This window comes from Trichosurus vulpecula, chromosome 3 (assembly GCF_011100635.1).
Source record: "Trichosurus vulpecula isolate mTriVul1 chromosome 3, mTriVul1.pri, whole genome shotgun sequence".
Lineage (NCBI taxonomy): Eukaryota > Metazoa > Chordata > Mammalia > Diprotodontia > Phalangeridae > Trichosurus > Trichosurus vulpecula.
In genome coordinates, this window is record NC_050575.1 from 340,894,427 (window position 1) to 340,906,841 (window position 12,415).

Here is a 12,415-nt window from a genome sequence, read left to right on the forward strand (position 1 = left end):
TTTTAAAACCATTCTTGATTATATGTAAAATAAAAACATCAATATAATCAGAAGCCTCATTTTACTTGTTTATGAAAACTCCAGCAGATGGAGGGACAGATGTCACAGCAATATAATTTGGCTTCTTCTCTGATTTTCATCGTAGATCACAATATGTGACTGCCTGTCGGCAGAGCCTGACACAGGTGTACACCTTAGGCTTCAACAAGGAATAATGCAAAGAAGCAAATTTATCAAACTTAACGACGAGGGGGAAGGAGACATAGAAGACGAAGCTGAAAATGCCTTGCTCCCTTCCCTTTTTGTACCACAGGGAAATACTTAATTGGAATAAGGCTTTTTAATAATTCTCTTTTGCAGGTAGATTAGAAAATGATCCCACCATTAATTTTAACCAAATAGCATAATCTTCAAATGTCAGGGCTTTATTTACCATTTATTTGACACCTCCCAATTTCATCCTTGTCTAGTCCCATTGCTCTTCCAAGTAAATACTTACTCTAATCATGATGAATCATGGAGAATTACACTTACATTTTGTCAGTTTTTGGCACCTGTAAAAAAATTTAAAGCTGCATGGATGGGTAGTACCTGTTTTGTTATATGCTTGTATATAATAACACATAATTATTATTTTCCCTGCTACTTTTAAATGTGTCAAAGGTTACTTGTGGATTTTTTTTTCTATTTTGATTATGAATAAACATGACTTCATGTTAATCACTTATATTTATACTAGAGAGAGTCAGGATTATTTGCAAAAGAAAAATATTTTCAGAAAATGAGATATTTTTCACTGAATTTGTAGATAAAAGGCTGTATTTACAAGATGCTTAAATTTTCAGGATGAAAATGGGACAATACCATCAACTGTCCAGCTTTTTTCCTTTATGATATGGAACTAGCTAGGTTTATCTGAAATTTTTCATCCAAATGTTTTAAAAGTACTTCATAGACTTAGGCTGTTAGTTGGTTTGCGAACAAGAGAGAGAAGTCATTAATTGTTTTCAGAAGGCAGTGGTGGTGGTGGTGGTGGTGGTGGTGGTGGTGGTGGTGGTGGTAAATAGCTGGCATTTATATAACATTTTGTTTCACAAAGCATTTTACATACATTATTTCATTTGATTCTCACAACAACCTTTTGAGTAAAGTATTGTGAGTATCATTGTCTCATTTTACAAGTGAGCAAACTGCATCTCAGAGAGGTTAAGTGACTTGCTTATGGTTACACAGATCCTATCATTGGTGAAATTTGAACCTAAACTTTTCCTGACACCAGGTCCCTTTTTATTTCCACTCAGTTGTGCTGCTAAAAAGTAATCAATACTTTTCTGACTTCAGATTAATCCTTCTTTCCTTCCTTCCTTCCTTGTTTGCTTCCTTTCTCTTTCTTTCTTTCCTTTTTTCCTTCCCTCCTTCCTCACTTCCCTTCTTCCTTCCTTATTTCATTCCTCTTTTTTTCTTCCTTCCTTCCTCCATCTTTTCTTTTTTTTGTTTCCCTCCCTCTCTTCCTTCCAGTCAGGGTAATATTCAGTGTGGTAAAGAAAGGGTGCATCTACAGCCACATCCACCTATTTTCAAATATGACTATGTAGAAATGTGGTTCTCAAGAGAGATTTCAAGGGTCACATTAAAGATGAATGGTTAGAGTCAGTCAAGGCTTACTGACTTCCTACTATGTACTTAGTACTATTCTTGGCTATAAAGGAAGACACTGTCTCTTACAAAAATTCACCTTCAGCAACTAAAAGGGCTATTCTTTGATGTAAATCTCCTCTACGCTGTGCCATACCTTATCCCACTGAATTCCAACAATTCCCCCCTTGCTCAATTTTAGTTGATAATGTAACAACATCAGTGAGAATGTAGGATAGTTTCCAAATGGTAACATTACTCCATCTTCACCTCAGGGATTTTGGCTGTGGTTCTTGAATCATAGTCAAGAGACCTGAATTCAAATCCCACCTAAGATACCTATTAGCCACATGATATTAGGGAAGACATTTAACAAGTCTCTGAGCCTCTGTTTGCTTCTGTAAATTTAGGATGATAGTATTTATAGTATATACCTCATACGGCTAGTGTGAAGAAAGAATTTTATAAACCTTAAAGCACTATACAGGTGTAAATTAATATTGTGGGTTGATCCTTTGTGGTATGAGTAAAAGACTGGTAAATTTGGAATCAGGAGATAAGTTTAAACTTTAATCCTTGTATTTGCTCCGTGTGACTTGAACTTGTCACTCAACTTCCTTTGGTCTCACTTTCCTCATCTGTAGAAAGAGATAGTTGAACTAGATGAAATCTAAAGTCTACTCCTAAGTCTATGATTTTGTAATCTAATTATCAAGTAATCCTAACATCACACATGTAAAGGGTAGAATAAGATTGGATTGACATGAAGTGAAAACATTTTCAATCTTCACAAAACACTTGAATCAACTCCATGAATGAAAAGCAGAACCATTACTTCATATTTCATAAATTTAATAACTGTCCACTGGGTGGAGTTTGTCATTTTGGCCATTTGGACATTGTGTAGTTACAGCTTCTTAAGGTAAACTTATTTTGGTTTTGGTTTCCTTAAGGGGTCTATGATTCTACCAGTGTGGGTTCTAACTGTATTGATAAACATCACAATCTCTTTAAAATTTAATAGATGGTCTTTGAAGTTTGCTGAGATCTAAAAAAAAACAACCAAACAACCAAAAAGCAAAACAAAACAAAACAATCCATTGTCCTTAGTACAATTTATCACCCTGTAACCAATTTGGAAATAATCCTCTCTGAACATAGCTAGGCTGGTCCTTGGACAACAGTTGCATAATACATCACCATGACCATACTCAAAACAGGTCTAGCTTGGGAGGGTCTACCAGAGCTTTAGCTCCACCACTTTAGCCACTGACAACATTTGCCATACAATACTTTAGAATCAGACTTTACGGAAGGCAGAAGACATACTTCTTAATTTCAGATAAACCCTCTCTTATTAGGACTTTGATTTAGATTATCATCTATATTTACAAACTGAATTTTGGAGGGAAGAGAGAGGGAAAGAAGTAATGTAAGTCAGTTGAAAACCTGATTATTTTGAAAAATCAGTTGATAATTTAATGTGACTGAACTTATCATTAATTTTAAAATTAACTAATTAAATTCAACTATTTTAAAGTAATGTTTATAATCACTATAATTGATCTGCCTGATATCACCAATTGTTAAATCTACTTTTCCTAAATGCTCTCTATTATCTTTTATAATCTCTGATGATATAATTCATGGATAAACTGTTTTAACCAACTAAAAATGATTTAAAGAGTGAAAAGCATTTTAGTATGTATTCAATTAAACAAAATGTAAGTTCCAGAGAGGATGACCTTTTTATATTTTTTGGAAAATATACTTGAGAAGTCATATGCCCAAAATATAGCCCTGCTAGTAAATATAATTGCATCTGAAAAGCTAATCATTATATTAACATTGATGTCAGGAAAATATCCTAATAATTTTTGCCATAAAGAAGTAGAATAGGATTCCTTGGGAGCTAGTGTGTTTCCCCTTCTTGGAGGTCTTCAAGTGAAACATGAAGCATGCCAACTTTTTGGCTTGGTTTCAGAGGAGATACTTATTCAGCTACAGGTTAGACTAGGCAGCCACTGACAGTCCTTCCAACTCTAAAATCTTGGGAACCTGTGTTTTCAGATAGGTGGTTTAATACCTAGGCGTTGATGAATTAATTTAATTTCCAAATATTTTTCTTGTATTATGCAGCATTCTGAGATGTTAGACACATTATTCAAAGCCACTCTCATTGGTTTTGCAAAGTTCAATACCCATAGGGTATAAATTATTGGCTTTTTTCTGAAAAAAAAATGTTTTTCAATTTATGACCAGTGGCTCTGAATAAGAGGAACTTCTCCAAGTGCTGGTTTGCTAATACCTTCCAAATTTACTCCCTAGAAAATCTTACTAAAATGAAAATGTTAATGTTATAGCTCCTTCATACTCCTAAATCTACTTCTCTCAGGGTAGGTGTTTATTACCAACTTCTAGGGGTGACTACCTTCAGAAAAAGGGGAACAGCAACACCTTAGCAAGAATGGTATCATTCCTAGTTAGCAATGTAGAAAAGGATATAGAAAGGATACAGTTAAGGCACATGTCCTTCTTTCCTTTTTTTCCTATGGATCAACATCACTCACCAAAGTGATTAGAGGCAGTTGTGAAATACAGGTCAGGGCAACAGATTTTGAGTCAGATGATATGCTTTCAAATGTCATTTTGCTACTTATTAGTTATGTCATTTTTTACAAGTCACTTTGATACTCTGGATCACAATTTTCCTATTTATAAAATGAAGAATGTGGGCTCTGAAACTTCTTCCTGCTTTAAATTGTATGGACAAATAATGAAATATTTATAAAATCTTGGGCTTTTAGAGTTTGAGGAGATTCTAGAAATGTTCTAGCCCAATCTCTGAATTTTACTGATGAGGAAACTGAGTCTTAGCAAAGTAAGTGACTTGTTCAAGTTTGCCCACTAAGAGGCAAAGTCAGAAATAAAATCTTAATCCCCAGACTACTTCTAGTGAAGCATTTTGACTGCTATACCATTTTCTCTTTCATTTCCTTCTTTGGAAATTTTGTCCTACTGTCGTCTCTGAAATGTATACTAGTAACATTAAAAGTCATTCTCACTCTTCTATGTGAAGTCTACTAATGTGAATTTTTCTTTTCAATTTCGAGAATTTGATAGTTGAAAATAAAAGGTTAAATTCACACATTCAGTACAAATTGGCCAGATCTCTAGTGTATGACTTTTCTTCCTTTGAAATGTGCAAACGAACTAAACAAATAAAGGAAATTTTATTTTCTTCCCTTTCTGCAGAGGCAACTGTCTTAAGTTATGATGGAAGTATGTTTATGAAAATCCAACTTCCTGTGGTGATGCACACAGAGGCAGAGGACGTGTCCTTAAGGTTCCGATCCCAGCGGGCCTATGGCATTCTAATGGCAACCACATCTAGAGATTCTGCAGATACTCTCCGCTTAGAGCTCGATGCAGGGCGTGTGAAACTGACGGTCAACCTAGGTAACAACTTCCCTTCCCCCATTGAACTAACATTTTTCACTGGGTTTGTTTTTGCTTGCAATCATTCACCAAGAAGCCTGTTTGCTATGGGAAGTAAACACATTTAATGATCTAATTTCCATTTTTTAAAGTTATTTATTTTTATGCTTTTCTTTAAAATTTTACTTTTGCATCTTTTTGGTTTGCTTTAACTCAGCCTAACATAACCTGTCATAATGTAGCTCCTATTACCTTGTTGAGTGTTTTCAAAAGGGGAGCCCAGCTTATCTTGGCACTTCTCAAGGAAATATGTAATTATTTTGAGTGTTTAAAACATATATTTTCCAATTAGTTATATTTTAATTCACCCCTGCACCTGAATGCAGATCAATCTACTTTTTATAAGCATTCCATATACCAAATATCTAATTTTCTTCTAGTGCTTTGGTACTCTCTTCTCTGATGGGCTTTTCCTTTGAACAATCAGACAAGGTAGTAACCCATCTTCTCTGTTTTGAATTACTGTGTGGTGGTATTTTTGCTATCAAACAATAACCCACAACCCTTCAATGCCCAAAGTCTGCGGCCCTGAGCAAACAGCCATGTGAACACTAAAAACATAGACTCTTCTACAGAAAAATAATGCTTTCCTGGTCTAATTTAAAATTGAAAAAGAATATTTCTAAGTTAGGTACAGTAAAACCTCACAAATACGGTTTAATTTTGTAGGGGAAAAGTTGAAAATAAGGAAAAATCTGATTTATAGACTATATTCAGCAGTTCTGCTTTCAAGACAAGCATGTAAACTAACAGATAATAAGATGCTGTCAAGTTCAGGTCAAGCTAGAACTATTTTAATGATTAGATAAGAATTGTTTCTAATTGCCCTCTTTTAAAAAAATGATACTATGTATGCATATATATATTTTTTAAAATACTGGAGAACTTTGATTTCCTAGGTAGGCTAAACATTTCCCCTAAAATCTCATAGATGGTGGTGATTTCCTTAATGAATCTTTCTTCCTAGATAATGCAAAAAGGAGCATGCCCAAGGTGTATAAAGATGATTACCAGCTCCAAATTGGAGGGGTCCAAATTCATGAGGTTTTACTGTACTTACAGTATTTTTTTCTTATGGTTCTAAACTTATAGGCTGTGCTACTTTGCTTATGATTTCAAAATGGAAATATGAAAGTAATGAGAATACAGAAGAAAGTTAAATTAAGAATGGCTTAGGTTTAAGAAAATGATAAGTTGCTTTTCATTTTTTAAAGTCCTTGGTTAAGAATGATGGCATTGTGTCATGAGGTAAAGAAGATATGAAAATCCCACCCAAATCCTCAAATTTCACTAGGTAGTGGTAGTCTATAAAATATAAAATATGTCAAGTTTGAATACTTTTGAAAAGCAAGGAAAAGTCAAACCTATGAATACCTGCTTTTTTCTTGGCTGTTCTCTTAGAGTTCCCTCTAGTGGCACCATTTGATTACTACATGATGATTTAAAAAAAAAAAAAAGACTTTAAAGGACTTCTATTTTAAACAAAGAACAACAAAACCCCTCCTGTGTCCTCATTAAATGGGGATAGACCCTCCCTCAGCAAAGCATTCTGTGGAAAGAGTTGTGTAGGTGCTGGTCCCTGGCTGTTTGCAACCACTTTTCTGATGCGGTTGACGACACATGACAAACTCAGCTATATGGAAACAGAATCTAGGTTTCTATTTTTCATGCTCCCCAAAGGCATTAAAAACACACACACATCAAAAAAAATCATCCCAAATGCCCTTTTAAAAAATTCACTGTCCATAAATATGGTATATTATATCCAGAAACAATTTGTTTTATTGGAGCTGCTTTAAAAAGTTAAGTAATCAATTATTATTCAACAGCAATGTTCACACAAAAATCACATTGTTAGCTTGCCAGAGAGGAAAGGATATGAAAGGAGACCAGTGAGAAAGAAAGGATCTGAGTGGGAGGAAAGGCTTGGGTAGCCTGAAGAAAGTGCACCCCATGAGTGCCAATGACACATGAGGATGACTTTCCTTGGCCTACTAACATAAGCCATAGAATCCCACCTGTAACAATCTGGCAATAATTTGTGCCCATGCATGTAGAATAAGAAATACCCTGGTTGCTAAAGGAAGTGATTACAACTTATTCTATTTAAGACCTTCCATTCAGAAAAATCATGGAAGCCTTTGTGGGACACTGGATCTCAGAGGTCCCAGATGTCTGAGCCTAGCTGGGACTGCTCTGTACCCCATTGTGACGGAGCACTTTTTTAGTTACTTGGAGACCAACTCTCTGTTCTTTCACAGATGGGAAAAAAGTTGCAGCCTGGCTAAGTCAAGCATCTTTGACAGTTAAGAATGATTTCTTCACTTAGATTTGTCACCATGTAGCTTTGTTTGAAATTGGCCATTTTTTACCTTTTATTGTTGTTCCAACAGTGAAGTTTTATGGCAATAATTCTGGGTTACAGCAGTATGTAAAGAAAAATGACATGGAGTGGCCATATTTGCATGTGTCTGTCCCCGGAAGGGTGGACTGTGATTTTATTGGATGTCTGCAGCTATTACCTTGAAGGATAAATTTTCATTTTTCATCTATTCTTCCCCATCTAGATTGTATCAGGATTAACTGTAATTCCAGTAAGTGCCTATTCAAAATTTTTAAAATGTTATTCCTCCATTATAAAATGATGTAAGCTAGTTGAAAAAATAGAGTGATGTGTAGAGTTTCCAAAAACCATTAACTCACTCGAAGTACTCCAGCTCATCCTATAGGTGTAAAAATTCATTGTGATCTTTCTCTAATTGAGCAGTTTCTCATTGTCATTCTTAAGTTTCAATGAGAAGGAAGGTGACAAGAATTCTGTAAAAGCCAACTACAGAGATAGTACATTGATCCCTTTGTAGACCCACAAGTAGTGGAAGTGGCATTATAATTTGTCTACATCTAGTTGATATTTCTAGTCTTTTCATGAATGAGCAAATACCAGAGTAATCCCAGCCAGGAAACTTACTTCTCCTCATGCATAGAAGGAGGATATTGTACTGTTTGACCCCTAAGGTCCCTTGCAATTCTAAATCTATCATCCTATGAACTTCCTATTTCCTATTTTTACCTCACATTTTTTACTGGAGTCAGAGTCACTTAATTTCCATGGTGTTGTGGTTTCCTTTATGAATTATCCTTAAAAAAATGAACCAGCGACTTAGAAAGAAAGTTGTCTTTAGAAGTCTGTTATCCATAGGATATATCCTTAAAGTGTTTCCATGTCAAAAATTTAATTTACATAATGGATTTTTACACCTTCATCATATAGCTATAAAAATACGTTTAAATTTGAACATTTATTATGATGATATGCATGCCAATGATTGTGTCAGAAAGTAGATGCATGGAAAGAGGCTTATTTAAAATTTGGATTATAGCACATGAAAGGAAAGTGGACTGTGATTTTATTTGGAGTCTGTATCATTACAGACAGTATTTAAGTAATATTACATCATTGAATACTTTTTTAGTTTTTTCTTCAGATTTTGTTGACCATGTTATAGACACAACTGATATTAACATATTTAAAGTTTGTCTTTTTTTTAATGGTACTGGTAAACTATCCATCCTTTTGTTTGAGATAGTAAACCAAAATGTTTTCTTTAACTTTAGTGAAAGAATGATGAATGAAAGTCCATGGTTCCAAATATCAAAATCATTGACCATACATCTATTCATCAATAAATTGTCTGAATAGGAACACAAAGTACACATTTTACTACTTTAAGCCAAAAAAGCAAGAAAAACAAAACTTTGCTAATACAGAAGCAAAAATGGTTATTGAAATAACATTAGCCATTTGAAATTCCATGATTGCTCTTAGAATGGTTTACTTTACACTTTTTAGTACTTTTCTCACAAAATGACCTCTCAAATTTAATAAGTGGAGTGAAGCATTAATTAAACTGATAAGCTATATACTGATTATCACTTGTTAAAATCCCATAAGCGAAATTCCTTGGTAGTTGGCAAATGCATTTGCCACCACCCTCTACCCCTTTTCAAAGGAAAAAGTAGTTTCTAGGCTTATTCTTACAATCCTAGTTTTGCTCCCGGATTTACAATGGCCCTGGTGGCTCTCACAAAGTTTCTTTTCTCTGTAAATACTTTCCTTCCACAAATTATGAATCTGTCCTGTACAGAATTTACAGAAAATCCCTTCATGTCAGAAAAAATGTTCTTTTCTAGACATTTTAGTTTTGTATGCAATAATTTATTTTAATTTAAAATAAACATGTAAGAAATCATAGAATTAATAACCTTGATTTAAAAACATCTGTCTCATGAAGATTAGAACTGTTGATGAAATTAAGAATGTTTAAGTCGATGAATTCCATGTTTGATATATATGAGAAAAAAACCTATGTTTTTTGATATCCATATCCTTAAAAATTACCTATTCCTTTTGTTAAATATTCTTTTTCTCATTCAGCTACTAGTGGGGAAAATTTAAGTTTCTCTCCCTACTAAACTTCCTCCTTTTGTCTGTATTTTCCTGGCATTTCATCTTTGGTATTTTCTAATATTTCATCTTTCATCTTTGTCTTTTGTACAAAATTCATTATACATTTCCTTCAATCTTGAGGGAAACCTGCTATTTTGTAGCTTTTCTCTCTGATCTAAAAGAACATTATTTGTCCTCTATCAACCTCTGGAAAAAGATAGGATTGTAGGTATGTATGATTTGCTGAAACCTAGAAGACATATTTACCTTTGTTGAATCAAAGATTCATCTCTGTCTCTTTTCAGAAAAAAAGAAAGAAAGATGTCACAGCAAAGGTCTTGTGAGATTAGCTTAACCATAAAACAATGCAAGAAAAATAATCATAAAAAACATAAAGCAAAGAAAATTAAAACTAATTCCAGATCTAATTCAAAATGAGAATGTGATGTTAAAATTTAAGTTGCCAAGTTTTAATAGGAACCTCTATGATTAAATTTTCTCTTCTGCCTCCATCCACCATTCTTTCAGAAATCTCTCTGCTGCTTCCTCTAGTCTTTAACTATATTACTAGGAACTAAGAAGTTCCTTCAACAGGAAATTTTTTTTAAAAACCCTAAAATTCAGATGTTTCTATTTTCAGAGCTCTTATGATAAATTGGGAAAAGTAGGATGGTGGGAAAGCAGGAGGAGGGCAGAAGAGTATCTGGGCACACACATGGGCTTTTTAGACTGCCAGAGATTTCTGTCAACCCTGTATCTGGCACTTAAATGCAATATCTGCAACCTTCAAGAATTACAAAGAGGAAAGATCCCTTTGTCACTTTCCCTAGGGGATGAGCAAATTTAAATTTCATGGTGTATTTCTATTTGGCAGGTCCCGAGTTGCTGCCATTTATTCTGACTAGAAAATAATAACAGTCAAAAGCTTCAGTATGGTATAATGAACTCTGTTGCTCTTCCCACATTGAGTTCACTTTCCTGTGTTGAGAGAAGGCTTTTAAAGAGGCATTCTCTCTCTATTAAAAGGTGACATGTCAGCTTTGATAGTTTAGATTACAAACTGACCATCTTTGCACACATACACAGGCCAAACAGAGTTCTTTTATGTGAATTATGTCATTTGTCATTGTTTAAACGTGCCTGGCATTTGGAACTGGCAATCTACTTAGATGGCTACCTATTAAATGACTTATCAGAGTGAGATTATATGTCTTGTCCTCCCCAATACCATTGTCATGGTGGGTCTGAGAACATGAAATAGATAAAGGGGCTGCTTGCATGCCAAATCAGAACACCGCCTTTCATCTTCTTTTTATCAAGTATTCAGAAAGACAACCTTTCATGATCAAATAATCTCATGGACATTCCTAATATAGCTATGACATTTAAATGAAAATGAGAGAGCTTCCTTATTCTATAAGTTCCTTAAACACATATGGAGCTTTGCATAATCAGGAAGATGAAATTGGATCATTAAAGGATTCATGGAAAAACGCTACCAAACCATGATAATTTGTAGTAATCGCAAGGGGAATCAATATGGGTTGTGGAAGGGGGAGGAATTAAAAATATTTTATAAGAAACAGTCATTAAAAAGAAAAGGAAGCTATGCATAATAGAGAAGTACAGTTTCATAAAGAACCCTTTTCTTTTACCTGATATTTGTTGAGTTCAAAATTTTTTAAATAGAAAAATATTCTTCTCCTGCAATCAAGTTATTGTTTTCAGATAACTATAGAAATATCAATCAATGATTAACAAATAGTAGGAAAATATGAACCATATATAACTATTCCATAGATTATCTTAGGTAAATGGTGGCTGACTTGCTATTTATAAAAAAATGTTGTCTTGAAAAAGGTTTAAACATCTCCTCTGCAATCTTGTTGACATGACTAATTTTCTTAGTATTTCTGCCTCATAGGTAGTCCAAAGTAAAACATAGCCAAAGTTGTGTATAAATTACCACAAATTCTGAAATAGTAGTATTCAAATAGTCTCTCGCTGTTATTCTGTGAGCCAAAATTCTCAAGATGTTGTGGTACAGATAAATGCTTCCACAGCTTAATCTACATAAAACATCTCTCAGAGAATACTCATTACATTGTTTACTGTTGTTACTTAAAAATGTTTGTTCCAAATTTGGAGGCATCATCATATAATAAAAAGAGCGATGGGTTTTGAATGAGTGGATGTGGCTTAAAATTATGGCCGACACTTAATATCTATGTATTATACTCTTTATACCTATATATTATACTCTTTCTCTTCTTCATCCCTCTTTTTGGTCAGCAGTAATATTAATTCTTAGGTCCCTCCCAGCTCTAAGTGTTTGATCCTAATAGTACCCATAGTTCCCTTTTTTCCTCCCCTTAAAACTTTTAATGTTATAATCCCTTTATATTTACCTATTTAGTAGATTTGAATATTTAGTTTGGTCCTATCAAGTATAGGTTAAGACTTGTCTATTTTCATGTCACATAACCAACTCCTTTAAATGTGAAACAGATGTCTAGCACTATCTCGAATTAGTGTTAGGAATACAAATTTCCCCTCACTGATTACCATTAAATTGTTTCTTCTTTGCATGGCACACAACCCTGCCAAGATCGGATACACCTTTCCAAACAAAAAAGCCTCAGGCCTAGATTTTAGGTTCTAATTATCTGATTCTGACCAATGTCCCTCAAATGACTTTCTCTTAAGAAGACTTCTTTTTTCATTAAGCATCTATTTTCTTTCTACCTCTTCATTCTTTTCCTAATTTTCCCATATCTTCTTTTCTTTCTTTTTCTACCCCACTCCCTCTCTCCTTCTTCATATTAAGCTATTTTA

At 34.0% G+C, this 12,415-nt stretch overlaps 1 protein-coding gene across 8 annotated transcripts in view; it reads left to right on the plus strand.

The window, feature by feature from the left end:
• Nucleotides 1-12,415, plus strand: part of NRXN1 (neurexin 1) — a 1,448,730-nt gene that overhangs the window by 632,908 nt on the left and 803,407 nt on the right. For 7 of the 8 annotated variants that reach the window (XM_036751791.1, XM_036751793.1, XM_036751799.1 and 4 more), the window contains 2 exons: nucleotides 4,891-5,094; nucleotides 7,701-7,727. In XM_036751791.1, coding sequence (XP_036607686.1) covers nucleotides 4,891-5,094; nucleotides 7,701-7,727 — 231 coding nt within the window. The remainder of the gene's footprint in view (nucleotides 1-4,890; nucleotides 5,095-7,700; nucleotides 7,728-12,415) is intronic. The other variant, XM_036751797.1, reaches the window with a different exon arrangement.